The 19,798-nt window shown below is 41.1% G+C and overlaps 1 protein-coding gene across 2 annotated transcripts in view; it reads left to right on the top strand.

Annotated features, from left to right (window-relative positions):
* LOC109906504 (phospholipid-transporting ATPase ABCA1) overlaps positions 1-19,798 on the top strand; it is a 226,621-nt gene that overhangs the window by 46,700 nt on the left and 160,123 nt on the right. For both annotated transcript variants that reach the window (XM_031792012.1, XM_020504223.2), the window contains exons 11-14: positions 566-682; positions 8,967-9,164; positions 16,029-16,234; positions 16,715-16,888. In XM_031792012.1, the coding sequence (XP_031647872.1) occupies positions 566-682; positions 8,967-9,164; positions 16,029-16,234; positions 16,715-16,888 (695 nt within the window). The remainder of the gene's footprint in view (positions 1-565; positions 683-8,966; positions 9,165-16,028; positions 16,235-16,714; positions 16,889-19,798) is intronic.

Genomic DNA, 19,798 nt, shown 5'->3' with positions numbered 1-19,798 from the left:
ATACCAAGACGAGGCATTTAGATGAGCTGGTAAATCAAAACGTGATGATACACGCTATGAACCCCTCTCCAGAAACCGCAAAGAAAGAACCAGGGAGAGGAAATAGGGAACACACTCAGGGGATATAATCTATTTTTCATGACGTTTCTCCCGTAATTAACATAATTTTGAAACTGCATAAACAAAACAAACCAATGGTGAGAAGCTGTGGGGAATTGGATGTGAAGAATATCTAGTAAGATAATGTCTTAGTAGATCCACCGACTTCACAGCGAGTGGCTCGGTCTTGCCATAGGGGCCCGTCTCTGCACCCTTAGCAGCCCAATTGTTTACATCTCAGTGCTTGGGTGTAAATAACCCTGTTTACATTAGTCACAACGGGGGTAGAAATCAAATCAGTCTCCCCGGGGGATAGGTGAAAATACGAAGACGCAGTGTGTTCTCAAGGTCAGATTGGCTGCGAAATAAATTTGATAGCACAGTGTGAATGCCTTCAAATGGAGTAGGGTTAGAGATGGAATTTTCCATATTTTAATCACCACACTATCTCTCTTTCTTGTTTCAGGCAAATAGTACTTTCAACGCATTGGCCATGTTGAAAGAGTTGTTGGAAGCTTGGGAGGATTTTGAACCACGTGGTTGGAACTACTTTCAAAATGGCCCCCAAGCCAGTGCACTGCGGGTAAGATTTATGACTCCTTCAACAGAAACATGGAAACCTGATGTACTACACCGTAGAGCTGATTTACATGTGACAGATGTTAGACAAGGATGAATGACTTGTCATACATGAGTATCACTGTCTTATCTATGGTGATTTATCTAATGTTAATGTAGGTGAGAAAATGAAAATAACAGATGTGTAAAATCTAGTTGAAAAAAGCTTTAATGTCAATAACCATCTGTGGAGGCTCCTCAGAGGAAGAAGGTGAAGACCATCCTCCTCAGTGAATTTCCTTTTTTTTTAAAGTAGTGAAACATTAAAAAACTATACTAAATATATTCACGTCACCAAATAATTGGTTTAACCACTGTTTTGCAATGAAGGTCTACAGTAGCCTCAACAGCACTCTGTAAGGTAGCACCATGGTGTAGCCGTAGCACAGCTAGTTTCCATCCTCCTCTGAGTAAATTGACTTACAAAATACAATACAAAACCAAGGACGCTCGTAGTTCTCACCCCCTTCCATAGACTTACACAGTAATTATGAGGACATCCTCCATCCTACCAGAGCTCTTGCAGCATGAACTGACATGTTGTTCACTCAGACAATTAATCTAATACTGAAAGCATAAGCTACAGCTTGCTAGTATTACAGTGCATAACATGTGAGCGGATGTTTAGCTAGCGGATGTTTAGCCTACTCAAACTCCCGGCTCAAACAGAGAGTGATGCTATGTTAGCTAGCTGGCTATGGCTATGTTAGCTAGCAAACACTGGAACTCTTCCAAGTCAAGGTAAACTTTTGGTTTCATTAATTTATTGCAACCGGTGCCTGCCGGTGTAACTGCTAAACTGCTTGCTGACTGTACTACATGATTGTAGCGGATTTACTAACACGATAGTTCTAGTAGCTACGTTGACTATGACGTTAGTTAATATGGTTACAACAATGTAGGCTGTGTTTAGCGGTTATGATATGAAGGATTGGCTTGGAAAGGTTTTTTTCACCTGGTCACAGGCAGCTGATGTGTTGTGCACTGAAGTCCACAAGTGAAGGGAAAAGGTGAGAGGAGGAGAGTGTGTAGATGCAAAAAATAATTATTCAATGATCAAAGGGATCACATTTGTATGTGGCTGCTATGAAATTGAACTGTGTTTACGTGTGATCAGGGGTGTATTCATTCCGCCAATTCTGTTGAAAATTGTTTCTTAAACGGAAGCAAATGGACCAAAATGGGGATAAACATACCTGAATTTAGCCAATAAAATCTTGTTTTCAACTGTTGGACTAATGATTACACTCTAGATCAGCTAGATGCAGGCATGTGTGTGCAAGGCAGTTTTGCATGTGTCAATGTCTGTTACCTTGATTACTCAAATTTATCTCGACCTGTGCACCTACGTTGTAAACTTTCATTCATAAGCTAGGTTCTAGCAACTTCATGATTGGGTATAGGGAAAATGTGAATATCATGTTGTAGCCTAGACCTATCGATGTTACAATGAGCTGCCTGAATGGAATATGAATGGCAGTCATCCAATATGCTGTAGTAAAAATAAGGCCATGCTCATTAAAAAAATGACCGTCCTCCCTCATCTTAAAACTTCTTCAGGATCGGTGGGTCCCCTGCGGGATGTTGAGCTAACGTAGGCTAATGCGATTAGCATGAGGTTGTAAGTGACAAGAACATTTCCCAGGACATAGACATATCTGATATTGGCAGAAAGCTTAAATTCTTATTGATCTAACTGCACTGTCCAATTTACAGTAGCTATTATAGTGAAAGAATACCATGCTATTGTTTGAGAAGAGTGCACAGTTTTGAACATGAAAAGTTATTAATAAACAAATTAGGCACGTTTGGGTAGTCTTGATACAACATTTTGAGCAAAAATGCAATGGTTCATTAACTCAGTCTAAAACTTTGCACTATGCGTATCCTTGCTTCAGGGACTGAGCTGCAAGCAGTTAGATTTGGGTATGTCATTTTAGGTGAAAATTGAAAGAAAAGTAGTGGATCCTTAATTAAGAGGTTTTTAAACTGCACCAACCGCCACTGATATACAGTGTGTTCATAATGTATTCAGACCCCTTGACCTTTTCCACATTTTGTTATGTTACAGCCTTATTGTAAAATTGATTAAATTGTATTTGTACCCCACAATGACAAGCAAAAACAGGTTTTTAGAAATGTTAGCAAATGTATAAAAAATACAAAACTGAATTATCACGTTTACATAAGTTTTCAAACCCTTTACTCAGTACTTTGTTAAAGCACCTTTGGCAGCCAGCTTGGCACACCTGTTTTTGTGGAGTTTCTCCCATTCTTCTCGGCAGATCCTCTCAAGCTCTGTCAGGTTGGATGGGCAGCGTCGCTGCACAGCTATTTTCAGGTCTCTCCAGAGATTCTTGATCGGGTTCAAGTCTGGGCTCTGGCTGGGCCACTCAAGGACATTCAGAGACTTGTCCCGAAGCCACTCCTGTGTTGTCTTGGCTGTGTGCTTAGGGTCATTGTCCTGTTGGAAGGTGAACCTTCACTCCAGTCTGAGGTCGTGAGTGCTCTGGACCGTGTTATCATCAAAGATCTCCATGTACTTTGCTCCATTTATCTTTCCCTCGATCCTGACTAGTCTCCGAGTCCCTCCAACTGTAAAATATCCCCACAGCATGATGCGGCCACCACCGTGCTTCACCGTAGGGATGGTGCCAGGTTTCCTCTAGAAGTGATGCTTGGCATTCAGGCTAAAGAGTTCAATCTTGGTTTCATCATACCAGAGAATCTTTTTTCTCATGGTCTGAGAGTCCTTTAGGTGCCTTTTAGCAAACTCCATGCAGGCTGTTATGTGCCTTATATTGAAGAGTGGCTTCTGTCTGGCCACTGTACCATAAAGGCCTGATTTGTGGAGTGCTGCAGAGATGGTTGCCCTTCTGGAAGGTTCTCCACAGAGGAACTCTGGAGCTCTGTCAGAGTGACCATCGGCTTCTTTGTTACCTCGCTAACCAAGGCCCTTCTCCCCCGATTGTTCATTTCGGCTGGGAGGCCAGCTCTTGGAAGAGTCTTGGTGGTTCCGAACCTCTTCCACTGAGGCCACTGTGTTCTTGGGGACCTTCAATGCTGCAGAATTTTTTTTGTACACTTCCCCAAATCTGTTGCCTCAACACAATCCTGTCTCGGAGCTCTACGGACAATTAATTTGGTTTTAGCTCTGACATGCGCTGTTAACTGTGGGAAATTATAGGTGTTTGCCTTTCCAAATCATGTCCAATCAATTGAATTTGCCACAGGTGGACACCAAACAAGTTTTAGAAACATCTTAAGGATGTTCAATATAAACAGGGTGCACATTAACTCAATTTCGAGTCTTATGGAAAAGGGTCTGAATACTTTCACACCCTTAGATATTTCCATGTATTTATTTTTTGCAAAACAATCAATATTTGCAAAACAAACGTGTTTTCTCTTTGTCAATTTATCGGGTATTGTGTGCAGATTGATGAAGATTATATATATATATATATATATATATATATTAATCATTTTTAGAATAAGGCTGTAATGTAAGAAAATATGGAAAAAAGGAAGGGGTCTGAATACTGTAAACATGCACTGTACATCAGTCGGAATTATCCTTGTCCATGAGAATTTTGAATGACATACACAAGCCATTCCACTAGGCATATTTACCAACCGTTATCTACACTTCACCTACACTACACCTACACTTCCTCCCACCAGAATATATCTAACATTTCTAACACAAATTCAGCTGAAAAATATAGCTACATATCAGGTTTATCGATATGGAAAAAATTAAGTCATTATGGGTAAGTGCTGGATAATTTTCACCCCGGCAGTCAGGGAAGGGGATTAGCTTGGAATGGAGAGATGGAGAGCTCACACACCTTTCCCTTCCCAGAAACCCCCTCTCTCTCCTTCCCCTTCCCTTGAAGCAGACATTACTCCCGTGTCACCTGAAATGAGCTTATGGGCAGCTAGGGAAGAGCGTAGCCAAGCACTCCATGTAGCCAGGTTATTCATTACCCCAGCCCTAACCTTTACACAAATGGACCCTGCAATTCTCCTTTGTCTTCATTTTCTCCCTCTGAGCAGCAGGCCTCAGAACTGGTAGTTCCGTGGTGTCATCTTCTCCAGAGGTCTCTCAAGGTTTTAGCAACTTTATACATTGATGGCGGCAATTACAGCACAGTTGAGTTATCAGCCGAGCTGAAGAGAAAAATCTCTTAAATCGCAAATAAACCCCTAGCCCCTACTGATTGGATCTAGGAGGGTTGGATAGGCATAAGCAAAATGGTGACAATTCCACCTCATAGACATAGATAGACAACTGCGGTGCCCCAAAGCCATTTTAGCACGGGCAGTGGTATTGAGGACTTGCCTCATTTTGAAGGCAGGTTTACGTATATTGGCATGAATCTTGTCCTGGAGGCAGAACTGAGCGATTTCCACTAATGGGCCAGCTGCAAGGTGAAAATTGGCTACATTGTAAAAAGTCATTTAATTTCAGGTTAGGCATTAGGGTTAGCAGTGTGGGTAAGTTTAATGTTAGGGTTAAGTTTAAAATCAGATTGTATGCTCACTCTGCAGAGCTGCCTCCAGGGTAAGATTAATGACAATAAATGCCAATCTGCATGTTGAAGTCGTCAACTGTGTGTGACTCCCTATGGGTTAAGGAAGGATCACTTCATTCCATCCAGGTTATCAGGATGGATCAGCCAGTGAATTATACTCGTGAGCAAACATTCCACAACTGCAAGTGGTCTTTATACAGTGGGGCAAAAAAGTATTTAGTCAGCCACCAATTGTGCAAGTTCTCCCACTTAAAAAGATGATAGAGGCCTGTAATTTTCATCATAGGTACACTTCAACTATGACAGACAAAATGAGAAAAGAACATTTTTAATTTTTTTATTAATTTATTTGCAAATTATGGTGGAAAATAAGTATTTGGTCACCTACAAACAAGCCAGATTTCTGGCTCTCACAGACCTGTAACTTCTTCTTTAAGAAGCTCCTCTGTCCTCCACTCGTTACCTGTATTAATGGCACCTGTTTGAACTTGTTATCAGTATAAAAGACACCTGTCCACAACCTCAGCAACAGTCACACTCCAAACTCCACTATGGCCAAGACCAAAGAGCTGTCAAAGGACACCAGAAACAAAATGGTAGACCTGCACCAGCCTGGGAAGACTGAATCTGCAATAGGTAAGCAGCTTGGTTTGAAGAAATCAACTGTGGGAGCAATTATTAGGAAATGGAAGACATACAAGACCCCTGATAATCTCCCTCGATCTGGGGCTCCACGCAAGATCTCACCCCGTGGGGTCAAAATGATCACAAGAACGGTGAGCAAAAATCCCAGAACCACACAGGGGGACCTAGTGAATGACCTGCAGAGAGCTGGGACCAAAGTAACAAAGCCTACCATCAGTAACACACTACGCCGCCAGGGACTCAAATCCTGCAGTGCCAGACGTGTCCCCCTGCTTAAGCCAGTACATGTCCAGGCCCGTCTGAAGTTTGCTAGAGAGCATTTGGATGATCCAGAAGAAGATTGGGAGAATGTCATATGGTCAGATGAAACCAAAATATAACTTTTTGGTAAAAACTCAACTCGTCGTGTTTGGAGGACAAAGAATGCGGAGTTGTATCCAAAGAACACCATACCTACTGTGAAGCATGGGGGTAGAAACATCATGCTTTGGGGCTGTGTTTCTGCAAAGGGACCAGGACGACTGATCCGTGTAAAGGAAAGAATGAATGGGGCCATGTATCGTGAGATTTTGAGTGAAAACCTCCTTCTATCAGCAAGGGCATTGAAGATGAAACGTGGCTGGGTCTTTCAGCATGACAATGATCCCAAACACACCGCCCGGGCAACGAAGGTCGAAGGTCCGCCCGGGCATTTCAAGGTCCTGGAGTGGCCTAGCCAGAGATCTGGATATCTGCATGGAGGAATGGGCCAAAATACCAGCAACAGTGTGTGAAAACCTCGTGAAGACTTACCGAAAACGTTTGACCTCTGTCATTGCCAACAAAGGGTATATAACAAAGTATTGAGATAAACTTTTGTTATTGACCAAATACTTATTTTCCACCATAATTTGCAAATAAATTCGTAAAAAATCCTACAATGTGATTTCAGGATTTTTTTTCTAATTTTGTCTGTCATAGTTGAAGTGTACCTATGAGAAAAATTACAGGCCTCTCTCATCTTTTTAAGTGGGAGAACTTGCACAATTGGTGGCTGACTAAGTGCTTTTTTGCCCCACTGTACCTGTTCAAACAACATAGTATGCACCCTTTCAGCTTGTTAACCAACTCATAGAAGTTGTACAATAAGAAAATAGACTACTTAAAAATTGAGATTGTCTTAGTGGTGCTACCCGTGCGCTCACAAAATGCCTTAGTGGAACAGATACAAAGACGAGTCCTCTAACTAGCTCTATATTCCACCTTGACTATCAGAGGGCAAGATGGATTTACTACCATTCTCCCTATACCCATTCAATCCTCTCAGATCTATGCTAGTGCATAGGGGAGAGAGGACAGCTCTGATTTTATGGAATGGCTTGAAGGACCCAGGAAGCAGTATTCTCAAGCACTACTCTGTGTAAAAATAATTACTAGTGTTGCCAACAGGTAACCGTATGGGTTTCCATCTGTTTATATAACATTCTATTACAGTAAAAGAGTGACTGATAATTAATGGTTGGTTGCCATTTACTTGATGCCAAACCAGTGACCATCTAGGAAAATGTCAAGCAGGAATTATTATTAGAATGACCCTATGTTGGAAAATGGTAAGAGGGCTGGTTTGAGTTTTCATTGGCCGTCTGCCGCCGGGAGCCGACCATTTCCATCCTTTTAAAAGGCCAGGGAAAATATGGGAACGTATTTTTTTGCTCGAAGACCTCATGTCGGATAATGTCATTTGACACTTGGACGCCGGGGTTAAACGGCATATCTGCAACAATCCATCCCAAATGCCACTGAACATTAGGAGTAGTACAACATATATACCATGTTTAGCCACAGACACATTGGCATTCTGTATAATCAATTGAATTTCAGTGACCCTTTACAAATATTCTTAACTCTAAAGTAAAAACAGCATATTGTTTACAATATATTTCTGTATGTACATCTTGAAACTAAATGAATTATTCCACTCTTACTATCACAGATGTATGGTTAAACCTGATGTTTCTTAATGGTCAGGAGCAGCATAGACATCTGACACTTTGACCTCATGTTAAACATTCCAAAGTGTTTACTTACAAACGCCACTGAACACATTGGTCAGAATATGTTTGAGGCAGAGAGAGCGAGGCAGAGAGAGCGAGGCAGAGAGAATTTCAGCCTGTTTTGCCACACACTACATTATCAGCAGACCATGTTCAGTTATGCAATACAACACCACTATTATCGTGTTATTACACGGTTGCAATTTCATGGTTGCGAGCATACTGTATGCACCCTACAGATCACACTGAGGGGAGCAGTCCCAGACAGATGGAAAACCTGCATCCCAAATGGCACCCTTTATAGTGCACTACTTTTGATCTGGGCCCATAGGGATCAGGTCAAAAGTTGTGCACTATATAAGGAATAGGGTGCCATTTGGGATGCAGGAAATGTATTTTCACCAAACCTGTACCAGGGAACGTACAGAACCTGAGTAGGAAGCTATTATGTAAGGCTCCCATTGTTCTACACTACAGGGATGGGTGGCCATTCATTTTTGAAACTGCACACATACTGTAGTGAGGCTGTAACAGCAACACCATTTGCATTTAGATTAGCATATCTCTTCCTTAACTCTTTGAGTGCCGAGTGAAATCATGGAATAAGGCTTAAGCCGAGCTGACAGTTAAGACACCTGGTGCTTATCACACTGGGGTGAGGGCTGGGGGAAGGAGGAAGGAGGAAGGAGACAGTCATTGGAAGCACACCGTGTGTATGTGTGTGTGGGAATGTACACTTGTTTGTGCACATGCCTGAGTGTGTCTGCGTATGTGCCTGCGACTCTACATGTGTGAATGTGCATGGTCATGAAAAAGGTGGGTGTAAATTCCCAAGCCTGCAGTACAACAGTGCCATCTAGCTTAATGTTTCTAATTAATTCTCTCACAGGGGGAAAACTAGGTCCTAAGGATCTGCAGTGCTGCAGGTCTCCAATTAGCTTCCACTGCATTCATTTCTCAGTGCATTGATTGTTTTATAATCTGATGAGTGTAAATTACCCTCACAACCCCTTTTCTCTGGTTTTCAAATCAGGCCTTTCTGGATAACCCAGTGTTTGCAGCCGCACTCAACCACGGGCTCGAAGGCACAAGATGGACGGAAGAACTGCTCGCCAACTTCCTGTACAACGGGCCCCCTGAGGACCGCCCCGCGGGCATGCCGCCGAATGACTGGCGCGACTTGTTCAACGCCACCAGCCAAATCCTGGACCTCCTGAAGAAGTTCATTGGGGTTTGTTAATTCTCTCTCTTCACATTGTCAAATGTTATTTGATCAAATTTTTCCCCCTTTCCAAAATACACTGACATTTTGGAGTGTGTTTATGTATCCTCCCACTGGGCACAGACAGTCAATTCAACATTTATTCCAATTGTCTAGCTTTAATATATGAGGAAAAACGTTCAACACCGTGTGTGCGTTCACAACTATAATAGTTACATTCTTCACCCCCAACAGAACAAGGTGTCATTTGATTGGGTGAATACAAAGCTAGAATGCCAATTGTTACGGTGAATACAAAGGTCCATATCAATTGACAACCTTGACAACATTCCGAAAAATGCCTAACTGTGCTGCTGTGGTAATAAAAAGGGATTGTTATAAGCATCCATGGACACACATTTCAGCTAACATAACACAAGACACAGCGCTATCTTTACACATACTGTTGTGACATGCAGACAGTTGGGTGGACATTGACGTATTGATCCGTTTGGTGGTTTGCAGCGATACACTACTTTCCCTTGCGCTATGTAGCCACATGTGTAGACTACAGACATTTCATCATTCCCCTCATTGCTAATACCTGGGAGATGACATCTAAGCCTCCTGGGGTTTAACCACATGGGGCAAAAAAACATCCAAAAGTAATGCAATCCATTTTCGTTCCTGATGTAATTCCATATCTCAAAATGGACGCCGGGATGATGTTTACTCGTCAATCATTTACCTTTTCCTTGTCGCATAGGCTCAACGCATGCTGAGCATGGACAGGGGGGAGAAAATGTTAAATGTTCTCTCTCTCTCTCTCTCTCTCTCTCTACTCTTTTATTTTTTCTCTCTCTCTACTCTTTTATTTTTGCTCTCTCTCTCTCTCTCTCTCTCTCTCTCTCTCTCTACTCTTATTTTTTCTCTCTCTCCACTCTTTTATTTTTGCTCTCTCTCTCTTCCATTTGAATTTCTCTCAAGGTATAAAAAATGTAATCAGTATATTAATCAAAGACTCATGTAGTCAATACATGTCAAGTTGAGGAAACATGGCCAAATGTAACTATAAATCAACACTTCTGGTCTTTCAGGTCCTTCAAATTCAAGAAGACATATGACTAGTAATACAACATTGATTCTTTAAACTTTTTGAAAATGAAATGTCAAATTGGTTGGACTCATTACATCCACAGAATTTGCTAATCCAATATGAATTTTATGAATACACACATTGCTAATCATTGACCAGAGGATACATTTGGTTGTGAAAGATGTTGACTGGGTGCCTACATAAGCTACTTCCTGAAGTGGTCCATAGATAGATTAACTTAAGTGAGTAGATACACTTGATTTGTATTCTGTTATCATCTATAATGCAGATGGCTAGTCCTCCCCAGCAAATATGCTGGCACATGGCTAAAAACATATTATCATATACAATATATAAATGTACACTGAGTGTACAAAACTTTGTGAACACCTGCTCTTTCCATGAAATACCATGCCTTCTAAAATTATTCATACCCCTTAACTTAGTCCACATTTGGTTGTGTTACAGTATGAATTCAAAATGTATTAAATCAATTGTTTTATCACCCATTTACAATGGGAAGACAATCCATAATGACGAAATGAAAAAAACATGTTTTTAGAAAATGTTGCAAGTTTATTGAAAATGAAATACAGAGATATCTAATTCACACCCCTGAGTCAATATGTGTTACAATCACCTTTGGCAGCGATTACAGCTGTGAGTCTTTCTGGGTAGGTCTCTAAGAACATTACACACTTGGATTGTACAATATTTGGATATTATTATTTTTAAATTCTTCAAGCTCTGTCAAGTTGATTGTTGATCATTGCTAGACAGACATAAATTGCCATAGATTTTCAAGACGATTTAAGTTAAAACTCTAACTAGGCCATTCAGGAACATTCAATGTCATCTTGGTAATTGTAACGGTTTTCTTCTGCTGAAGGAGAGGAGGACCAAAATGCAGCGTGGTCAGAGTTCAACATGTTTAATCAAGACCATTCATGAGAACACTACAAAACACAAAACAACAAAAGTGAAAACCGAAACAGTCCTATCTGGTGCAATGACACAAAGACAGAAGACAATCACCCACAAAATAACCACAGAATATGGCTGCCTAAATATGGTTCCCAATCAGAGACAACGATAGACAGCTGCCTCTAATTGAGAACCAATCTAGGCAACCATAGACCTACAAACTACCTAGAACGGAAACAGCCCCAAAAACATACAAAAATACCTAGACCAGACAAAACACATAAATCCCCCATGTCACACCCTGACCTAACCAAAATAATAAAGAAAACAAAGATGACTAAGGCCAGGGCATGACAGGTAAGCTACTCTCCGAGTGTTTGTTGGAATGCAGACTGAACCAGTTTTCCTCTAGGATTTTGCCTGTGCTTATAGCTGTATTCCGTAAATGTTTTCCCTAAAAAGCTCCCTAGTCCTTGACAATGACAAGGATACCCATAACATGATGCAGCCACCACCATGCTTGAAAATATGAAGCATGGTACTCAGTGTTGTGGTGGATTTGTCCCAAACATAACGCTTTGTATTCAGGACAAAAAGTACATTTCTTTGACACATTATTTTGAGTATTACTTAAGAGCATTGTTGCAAAGAGGATGCATGTTTTGGAATATTTTTATTCTGTACAGTCTTCCTTCTTTTCACTCTGTCAGTTAGGTTAGTATTGTGGAGTAATTACAATGTAATTGATTCATCCTCAGTTTTCTCCTATCACAGCCATTAAACTCTGAATTAAACTGTTTTAGTCACCATTGACTCTGTAACTGTTTTAGTCACCATTGGCCACATGGTGAAATCCCCGAGCAGTTTCCTTCCTCTCCGGTAACTCAGTTAGGAAGGACACCTGTATCTTTGTAGTGATTGGGTGTATTGATACACCATCCAAAGTATAATGAATAACTTCACCATGCTCAAACAGATGTCATTTTTTTAAATTACCCATATACCAATAGGTGCCGTTGGTGCCGTCAAAGACCTCTCCCTGGTCTTTGAGGTTGGATCTCTTTTTGAAATTCTCAGCTCGACTGAGGGACCCTAAAGATAATTGTATGTGTGGAGTACAGATTTGGGGTAGTCATTCAAAAATCATGTTAACCACTATTATTGAACACGGAATGAGTTAGTGAAACCTATTGTGCGATTTGTTAAGCACATTTTTACTCATGAATTTATATAGGCTTGCCTTATAAAAGGGGTTGAATAGTTATTGATTAGTTATAATTATTAAATAGTTATTGATAAAAGACAGCTCGGCTTTACATACTTTTTTACATATTTACATATATTTTTTTTTATTGACAAAATAAATTCCACTTTGACATTATAGGGTATTGTGTTTAGATCAGTGACACAAAATCTAAATGTAATCCATTTTAGATTCAGGCTGAGAAAGCAAAGGGGTGTGAATAGTTTCTGATAGCACTGTAGAATTGACCAGGTGAATCCAGGTGAAAGTTATGATTTCTTATTGATGTCACTTGTTAAATCCAGGGGGGAGGGGGGCATGCAACTCATTATTAGGAAGGTGTCCTTAATGTTTTGCACAGTCAGTCCATGCTAATGTCCTCCCGCAGCTATCATCTATCAGCGTACCCTCTACAACCATGACATCACTGTTTCTGCTACTACAGTGTTGCCTCGTGCCCAAATAGCAACCTGATACATTTATGGTGCAGTTCTTTTGACCAGGGCCCATAGGGCTCTTATCCAAAGTAGTGCACTATTTAGGGAATAGGGTGCCATTTGTGAGTCTAATAAAGGGCAGCGAGCGATTGGAGGTGGCAGCCTGTCACATTGTCAGTAGGTGTGATCGAAGTCCAATCGTTGCTATCCAACTGCATAGACTTAGCACCACCATATCCAGTGGTTGGGGAAAAGCATGACATGTTTGACATAGAGTGAATTTGCTCTAGATGCTGATTTTGGATCAGATTCACATTTTCCCAACTAATGGTTCAAGTTAGGATTGTGGGAGGAAGATGCTGATCCTAGATCTAGACCTAGCGTCAACTTCACCCCGGAGCTAGTAGGGTTAGGGTTTATTGAGGACAAAATGTACTTACTGTGACTGTGATAGAGTATGTGGTTGTCTCACCGAGCAATCTTAAGATAAATGCAATAGCTTTAAGTTGCTCTGAATAAGCGTGTCTGCCAAATTACTTAAATGTAATAGGATTTTGATGGGTTGACTTACAGCAGTGGGCTTGTGCTGAGTGGCTGCTTAGCCTGCTTCCTCAATGGATCACTACAGATTACAAGTGTAGAGATCCAAACTCTTCAAGAGGACAAACTTTTTAATGCATTTGACGTTTGACTCTGCAGTGTTCTTGTCATAAGGTCGTCATGGAGATTATAAACTAAGTGGGACATGGAAGAGTCTGTCAGGTCTCAATTGAAACATCAGCTTGATAAGCACACATACACAATCCATGTCACAATTGTCTCTAAGCTTAGAAGTCTTTCTTTAACCTGCCTCCTCCCCTTCATCTGCACTGATTTGAAGTGGATTTAACAAGTGACATCAATAAGGGATCACAGCTTTCACCTGGTCAGTCTGTGTCATGGGAAGAGCAGATGTTCCTAATGTTTTGTAAACTCAGTGTATATGACAAGGAAACATGTATTTGTTAAAGAGATGCTGCCACATGGTTGGTCGTACAGTATGTAAACAGTCTCATAGTTAATACATTGTAGGTAAGATGACACAATATATAATTCTATCTAATGCATTGCGAGTAAACCAATACATTAAAAACCCTTTCCTGCAGTCTAATGACCTAGTGTCCTCATGGGTGGAATAAACATTTATATTTTTTAAATGCTGGAAATCCGGGTGTTTCTATGTAAAATAGTTTTGTTATATTTCAGTCTTCTGTGATGTATAAAAAGTGTAATATTGGGATGCAAACTCAAAATGGAATACATTTCAACTCTCTATCTGACATGGTACAGGTGTCTTCTTCTTTGTAAAGCCCATAACCATGTGTGTGAGATGTATACTTTTGCTTCAAAGTAGATTTCTTTAAGACTTCCAAGAAGCTCTCTGTGTAACCCTGATTTAGCCCACTGCAGTAAAAGTCGAAACAAACCTGACATTTCCCTACATACAGGGCAGGCACAAACTGCCCAATAATCATATAATGTCATGTACTGCATAACGTACAGTCAAAAATGTGACATGCTGAATTTGGACACTCAATAACAACATATGCAATGATATGCTGTCTGTGAAAATAGCAAAGGACCTTCTGTACTGAGAGAAAGTACCATAACAAACCCGTGTGGTAGAGGTATGTGTGGACAGCTGTCAAGCCAGACTCACTCCCCAGATGGCTAGCTCATTACATTCCATTGGAAACAAGGATATAAAGCGAGTGCCAGCCAGCTACCAAATCTATATCTCTGTATGCCTCAGCTATACTCCATAACATATCCCTTGGCAGCTCTGCATCATTTGTGACTCCGCTGTTGTCCAGTCTATTGTTTTCAGTGTCAGTACCAAAACATATTGGTTCTACTGCACCATTCCTCAGGCATGTCTTATGTTGTGGTTTCTGTTCATCACTTCTTTTTGGATCGTGGTATTGCAGAAAGGCTATTTTCACTTTTTATTTTATTATTGTCTTTTAGTGAGGAGCATTAATGCAAATATGGTACGATTAAGCAATAAGGCCCGAGGGGGTGTGGTATATGGCCAATATACCACAGCTAAGGGCTGTTCATAAGCATGACTCAACGCTGAGTGCCTGGATACAGCTCTTTGCCATGGTATATTGGCCATATACTCTACCACAAACCCCTGAGGTGCCTTATTGCTATTATAAACTGGTTACCAACGTAGAGCAGTAAAAATAAATGTTTTGTCATACTCGTAGCATACGGTCTGATATACCACTGCTGTCAGCCAATAAGCATTCAGTGCTCGACGATCCAGTTCGTAATCATGTTTACATGTCTAAAATCTTACTGTCCGCACAGGAGAAAAAGGTTGTGTATGATATTGCGGAAGACATAACATGAGTTTGTATGCCCTATGCACTGAGGCACAAACTTGATTTGCTCAACTCAGGTTTAAATCGAGTTACAAATCATGTCATTTCAAACATTGTGTACAACAATCTACCTAAGGTTGAGTGTTGATTGGAGGACATTTTAGATTAGATAGATACGATTTGTTTATTAGTCACAGGCACAGGGTCGCAGATGTAATCGCAGGGCACGGTGAACTACTTATGCTTCTAGCTCCAACAGGGCAGGTCAAATGTGGCCGGTGACACTTTGCTCCTTCAAAGCCCAATATCTTGAAAACTTGACTGCTGACATGAGTGGAGTTTTCCTTTTAAGATGAGTTTCTGTAGGTAATGGGACTCTATTGAGTTCAGTAGTGCAACTACATATTACTAAAAGTATATGATTCTACTCTTTCAACCATGCAAACAACTTTAATTGTGTCTTTCATGGGCGGTACAGTTGGCCTTGAAGTGTCCATCTTTCAGAGTTGTTGGAAAGATGGGAGATGCGGCGAGTGGGTGTAATGGTTTTGGACATGTTCTTTCTGTGTAATATCTATGAAACACCCAGGGCTGGAATTGGTTGGTAACGGGTGGGAACTTTTAAAGGAATGGGGTTCCCAAAGTGACATTTTCAGGAAGATCTGTATCCTGAGATGAATGCATACCTAAAGCACTCTCCAGCGCTCTCTTTTCTCATCCCATATTAAAGTAATGATCTTGTTTAAGACCCCTAGCAGTTTGTAAAGAATTAAGTAAACTTATTTTCTCTCTTTCTTAGCGTAAACTTGTCTTTCCATGTTACAGTGCCTGGACCTGGATAAGTTTGAGGCTGTTGACAGTGAGGGACATCTCGTGGCTAGAGCCTTGGAGCTTCTAGAAAACGATACGTACTGGGCTGGTATAGTTTTCGAAGACCTCGACCCTGCCGCCAGCCACCCCCCTCCTTACGTCAAGTACAAGATCCGCTTGGACATCGATGAGGGGGAGAGTACCAATAAGATTAAAGAAAGGTAGGCACAGTGCACAGACTCTCCGCTGTCAGCCTGTTCTGTTTTAGTGCCAAAGAGAGAACTTTGGGCGACAGGGCCCGTATTCATAGTGTCTCAGAGGAGTGCTGATCCAGGATCAGGTCTCCCCGTCCATGTAATGTTATTCAAGATGACCTAAAAGGTGAAAAATGTCCTAGATCAGCACTCCCACTGAGACACTTCATGAATAGCCTTTTTTTCTTCTTTTTTCTGCAAGACAATTGAAGTATCTAAAGCAAATAGAGATTTTCTTGTATATTTCTCTGCTGTATCTCAGATGATTAATAGTAAGCATTCGGTGCCAATAAATTGATGATTCCATGTCACTCATGGGACAAATGTCATTACAAAAAAATGTAGATATTTTGGTGTAACATATAGCGGTTTCATCCATGATGTTTTCAGCCGCGGCTGTCTCTTAAACACTGACAGTCATGTGATGTGTGTCCTTTCAACGTAAAGGGGATGGTCTCCCGGGGCCCGTGACTCCTTCAACAACCTGCGCTATATATGGGGGGGCTTCGCCTATCTGCAGGACATGATGGACCACGGCATTATACGGGTGCACACGAACAAATCACAGCCGCTCGGTGTGTTTGCCCAGCAAATGCCGTATCCCTGCTACGTGGACGACGTGTGAGTGCAAAAGCTTTTATCTGTCTGCCCATGATTAGAGAGGGAAGAAGGCATTAACACAATAAAAATCTACTCACTCTGGGACTTGCCACTCACCGCCATTACAGGCTTGAGTAATGGTAGTTACTAAGCCCTCACAAATGTCACTGTGGAAATGTTTTTTTTTTCCAAAGCTACAGAGTATCTCTTCTTTTGTCTTTCGTCGTTGGCTACTGCTGTCTGGTACAGCCACAACTTAGGAAAACATAGAGGAGAGAATTGTTATTATTGCAATTCTAAAATGAGCGTTTGAGGTCCTTCAGGAGTTTTCAATTATGAATTTTGGCTAAGCTGAGGAAAAACAAACTCGTGGCAAGACGGAGAGACAACAAGACAGAGAAGATGATGTCTGAGCTATTGATTTACTCAAACCACAGGCTACCCAGGTCTTGAACATTATATACCCGAGCCAGTTTTCCCAAAAGCATCTTAAGGCTAAGTTCCTCGTTAGACTCTTCATAAGAGCATCATTGAATCGAAGAGCTGTTTCCCAAAACCATTGTTTACTAAAGTTGCAGTTGAAAAGGTTTGTTATTTAACGATTGCATCAGACCACTCGTAGAACAGGTTCTGTAATTGTGTCGAATTAGACGCTTCACAAGTCCTCAACTGGCAGCTTCATTAAATAGTACCCGCAAAACACCAGTCTCAACGTCAACAGTGAAGAGGCGACACCGGGATGCTGGCCTTCTACGTAGAGTTCCTCTGTCCAGAGTCTGTGTTCTTTTGTGGGTACTATTTAATGAAGCTGCCAGTTGAGGACTTGTGAGGTGTCTGTTTCTCAAACTAGACACACTAATGTTCTTGTCCTCTTGCTCAGTTGTGCACCAGGGACACCCACTCATCTTTCTATTCTGGTTAGAGCCAGTTTTCGCTGTTCTGTGAATGGAGTAGTTCACAGCGTTGTACGAGAACTTCAATTTCTTGGCAATTTCTCGTATTCATCAGAACAAGAATAGACTGACGAGTTTCAAAAGAAAGGTATTTTTTTCTGGCCATTTTGAGCCAGTAATCAAACCCACAAATGCTGATTTATTTATTTATTTTACCAGGCAAGTCAGTTAAGAACAAATTCTTATTTTCAATGACGGCCTAGGAACAGTGGGGTTAACTGCCTGTTCATGGGCAGAACGACAGATTTGTACCTTGTCAGCTCGGGGGTTTGAACTTGCAACCTTCCGGTTACTAGTCCAACGCCCTAACCACTAGGCTACCCTGCCGTCCTGATGCTCCAAATACTCAACTAGTCTAAAGAAAGCCAGTTTTATTGCTTCTTTAATCAGAACAACAGTTTTCAGCTGTGTTAACATAATTGCAAAAGGGTTTTCTAATGATCAATTAGCCTTTTAAAATGATAAACTTGGGTTAGCTAACACAACGTGCCATTGGAACACAGGGGGTGATAGTTGCTGATAATGGGCCTCTGTGCACCTACGTATATATTCCATTTGAAAAATCAGCCGTTCCCAGCTACAATGGTCATTTACAACATTAACAATGTCTACACTGTATTTCTGATCAAATTGTTGTTATTTTAATGGACAAAATAATTGCTTTTCTTTCAAGAACAAGGACATTTCTAAGTGACCCCAAACTTTTGAACGGTAGTGTACCTACGGTATAAATGTCAATGTTATTGACATACTTTTCTTGTTCAGTCAATTGAGGAAAGATGTATGGTTAAAACACTCGTAAGCTTAAGTTCCATCGCAATCGGGAAACAGGGCCCTGAATGCTTGATGTACCTTTTAATTATTCAGGCTCCATTCTTATAGTCCCTCCCTTTCATTCAATGTCATTTTTCCTCCTGGAGAAAGTACCCAATTCCCTTATGAAGCCACTGACAAAGTCCATGATATAGAGACTGATAGGGACCATTCTATTCTGTGTAAATCAGGCATTCATTAGTGTTACTGTTTTATGTCCCAATACATACAGTGTCTGTATTTCGAGACAGAGAATGCACTACAGCGCTCAGTCTTAGGCAGCTACGGTTTCCTTAGAGGAAATTATTCCCATCTAAATGAATTGATCATGTATCTCAACGACATCATCGGGGGACAGATAATTGCAAAGGAGATCTAAGTCCACTTGTACAACAAAGTACACTGAGTGTACAAAACATTAAGAACACCTTCTTAATGTTGAGTTGCACCCCGCCCTTTTGCCTCCAGAACAGCCACAGTTCGTCGGGTCTTGGACTCTACAAGGTGTCTTAAGCGTTCCACAGGGATGCTGGCCCATGTTCACTCTAATGCTTCCCACAGTTGTGTCAAGTTTGCTGGATGTCCTTTGGATGTTGGACCATTCTTGACACACACGGGAAACTGTTGAACGTGAAAAACCCATCAGCGTTGCAGTTCTTGACACAAACCGGTGCTGCTGGCACCTACTACCATACGGTCAAAGGCACTTCAATCTTTTGTCTTGCCCATTCACCCACTGAATCACACACATACACAATCCATGCCTCAATTGTCTCAAGGCTTAAAAATCCTTCTTCATATACACTGATTGAAGAGGATTTAACAATTGACATCAATAAGGGATCATAGCTTTCACCTGGTCAGTCTATGTCATGGAAGGAGTTCCTAATGTTTTGGACATTCAGTCCCAAGTGACACCCTATTCCCTATAGTGCACTAAATAGTGACTAGGGTGCAAAGCAGACGCAATGTTTCAGGACACAAATATTTCCTGTATTAGAAATCACTCTACCTAAGACCAATGATTTAATTAACAAGTTGTTTATAGCACCAGAGCATATAGCCTAACTACCGTCATAGGAACATACCCTTCTTATGATACAGTAGTATGACCAGGGCTAGAGGGAGTGGAGACTAGAGTCATGTTACGAGGATGTTACGATTG

The sequence above is a fragment of the Oncorhynchus kisutch genome, linkage group LG16 (assembly GCF_002021735.2).
Source record: "Oncorhynchus kisutch isolate 150728-3 linkage group LG16, Okis_V2, whole genome shotgun sequence".
Taxonomy (NCBI): domain Eukaryota; kingdom Metazoa; phylum Chordata; class Actinopteri; order Salmoniformes; family Salmonidae; genus Oncorhynchus; species Oncorhynchus kisutch.
Note: the sequence above shows the minus strand (reverse complement) of the source record. Positions and strands in the feature narration are given on the sequence as shown.